This window comes from Cajanus cajan, chromosome 8, assembly GCF_000230855.2.
Source record: "Cajanus cajan strain Asha chromosome 8, NIPB_CcT2T_4, whole genome shotgun sequence".
In the NCBI taxonomy this organism is placed as follows: Eukaryota; Viridiplantae; Streptophyta; class Magnoliopsida; order Fabales; family Fabaceae; genus Cajanus; species Cajanus cajan.
In genome coordinates this window covers 8,950,592-8,953,280 of record NC_138524.1, presented here as the reverse complement: position 1 = coordinate 8,953,280, position 2,689 = coordinate 8,950,592, and the positions used below count along the sequence as shown (strand labels likewise).

Below are 2,689 nucleotides of genomic sequence, written 5' to 3'. Positions count from 1 at the left end.
TGAAAGCCAAAAAGCAAGCCCTCCCAGCGAGTTAATAGAAAGCACTGTACATACGGTAGATGAGTCCTTTTGTTTAGAATGATAACAATAAGTTACTAAATAGGAGTCAGTGGAGTAGAATCCTTTGATACTTGGTCTGCGAGGGAGAATGAGGGGGCTGAGAGAAAAGCCTCTTCCTGCAGTTGGAATCTTGGGGTTGTGGGTGTGAAGGAATGGTGACAGGTGGAATCTGAAAGGACTCGAGAGGGGGCGGAGGGTGTCTCCATTGAGGAAGTGGTCCTGCAAGAAGCAGTGTCTGCAGGAGAGGACCTGCTTTCATGACTGCTTGCAAAAGCTTACCCTTTTCTGGCAACGGTTTGTCTGTTGATATCATGGGGCCCCCATGGAGCGGAGAGGAAACAATGCTCTCCTCGCAATCCGACGATGAGATTGAGAGGCCATCTCTTCTGGGCTCATCCTCAATGCTTGAAACCCCTGACCCTGGAGGAATAACCAGCCTCTGCCATTTCTCTTTTGCTTCGTCCCTTTCTCTCATCACTTTCCTCAGAACCTCCTTCAGCCTCACCAGCTCTTCGTCCCTCTTTCTCAGCTCCTCTTCCACACTCGCTCTCGTTTCTTCCAGCTCAACAGTTGCGTACATCAGGGACTGCTTCAGCTCCTCCATTGACTGTTTAATTACAACATTATCATCACATATTACTATCAACAATATCAATAGGAAACAAATATATTCAAGATTACCACACATACCTTTCCGTGGCAGTAGTAAGCCCAATTCATAAGAGGAGTGCGTTCCATGTAATTCATAATTTGATATGGCAAAAGAGAGAGAGAGAGAGAGTTTGGGGGATTTGGGGGATGCTGGAAGGTGTTTTATAGTTGAGACTCGAGAGAGAGAGTTACTGTGTTGGAAAAATAAGCCTAACACATCAACTCTGCCCAAATCCTACACCCCCTCCCCTATCTTATAATAATATCTCCTCACTTCAGAGACAATACTAATTAACTATACTTTTTTCTTCTAAATATTAATTACACTATTTTAATATTTCATATTACTGATAATTTTCCTTCAAATTATACTCCTTTTTTATTGGAACAATGATTAGTATCAGACAACAGTGAATCCTTCCTCCTAATTAATTACGGAGAAATAGTCAAGATAATACTATTTTTATCTCGCAACTTTCTTTCGTCAGTTTAACGGCACTTTTGCATAAAGAAATTAATGTCGGAGACGTGGAGTAAAACAGTCTCACTATACATAGGATCTAAAATTTATTCCATAAAAAATTAAATTCAATTTAACTATAAGTATGATTCTCTTGTTCCATTGTATATATGTTTATAATAGGTTGTATATGCTGGATTCAGCCAAAATGTTTAAATTAGCAAGCAAAAGCAGGACCAAACAACCAAATGCTTCTGCTGTTTTCTTTTTTTGTTATTATACTTATATAATACTTTTTTTTTTATATATTTTTGTTATTAAGAACTTTTTTTTAATAATATGTTATATATAACTTATTTTGTATCACTTTTTACTTCTCCTTATCTCTCTCATAACATTAATTATATATATAAAAAAAAACTTTAGTACAAATTTGTTATAAGATTATAATTATTTCTCTTTTATGTTAATTAACTCCCCTCTCTTAGACAAGTCTTCTTCAGGTCTATTGATGGCTTTTCCATGCTATTGATCAAAAAAATCTTAGAAAGCCACCGTATAAAACAGTGATAGCCTTGCAACTATAAAGTAGCAATAATAACAAAAATGAAGAGCTGGACGTGACATGTCCATTGAAAAGGCCAATTATAATAACATGATCTTCCTTTGTTTTTGAAATACAAATTCCCCATCTAACTTGAAAATTAAGGAGTTGCTGCGAGCTGAGCCTAATGGAATAGGAGCTAAAAAAGACTTTTAGACATTAATCATATTCTATTTTTTGAAAAAAGACTTTTAGCATTACAATAATGAAGCATTTTTGAATGCTAAAACATTAAATCATTAATTGTTCGGGTTATCATACATCAATTTATAAAGTATTACTTCCTTTATATATATTTTTTTCTTCATCACATATGCATCCCAAAAATGGGCTGTACTGTGTACATTTAATTTATTCCTAACTGTACTTTAGTACACTGTAAAAATAAAACATAAAAGCTCTCAATCAATACGAGGTTAATTGGATTCACATGGAATGTTTGTTTTATTTATTTAAATATAGTTATTTCCAAAATTTTACACACTTGCTCCCCTAAAAAAGAAGAATGAACGTGTTGATATTACGACAGTAATTTGAATGCATGAGGGAGGTTAGGATCCTTAATTACTTATTAATTCCTTACCCCCTAGGGCAAGTAACTTAATAAAACTCTCTTTCTCTCTCTCTATACATGCATCACCATTTTTGGCTAAGCCAACTTACCCTTTTCATTTTCATTACACGTGGGCTGCGTAGTGCAGTAAATACAAACATATTTCTTTTGTTTTCTACTGCACCATTCCAATCAATTGTGCCTCACTTTGATTTTGCTTCTTCAATTCGCCCAAATTACAAGACAATAATATTCGCTAGTATTTGAAAAATGGTATGTTATACATGAAAGAACATTAATCACAAAAATATAGTCATTCATGGAATACAGAACATAAATAAATATTGATTTAAATATAATG

At 34.7% G+C, this 2,689-nt stretch overlaps 1 protein-coding gene across 1 annotated transcript; it reads right to left on the bottom strand.

The window, feature by feature from the left end:
* On the bottom strand, positions 1-949 carry LOC109798871 (uncharacterized). The gene is made up of 2 exons (XM_020359290.3): positions 751-949; positions 1-667 (listed from the first exon to the last, which is right to left on the bottom strand). The coding sequence occupies exons 1-2, from the start codon at positions 805-807 to the stop codon at positions 107-109; spliced, it is 618 nt and encodes a 205-aa protein (XP_020214879.1). The 5' UTR covers positions 808-949; the 3' UTR covers positions 1-106.
* Between the last annotated feature and the right edge of the window lie 1,740 nt (positions 950-2,689).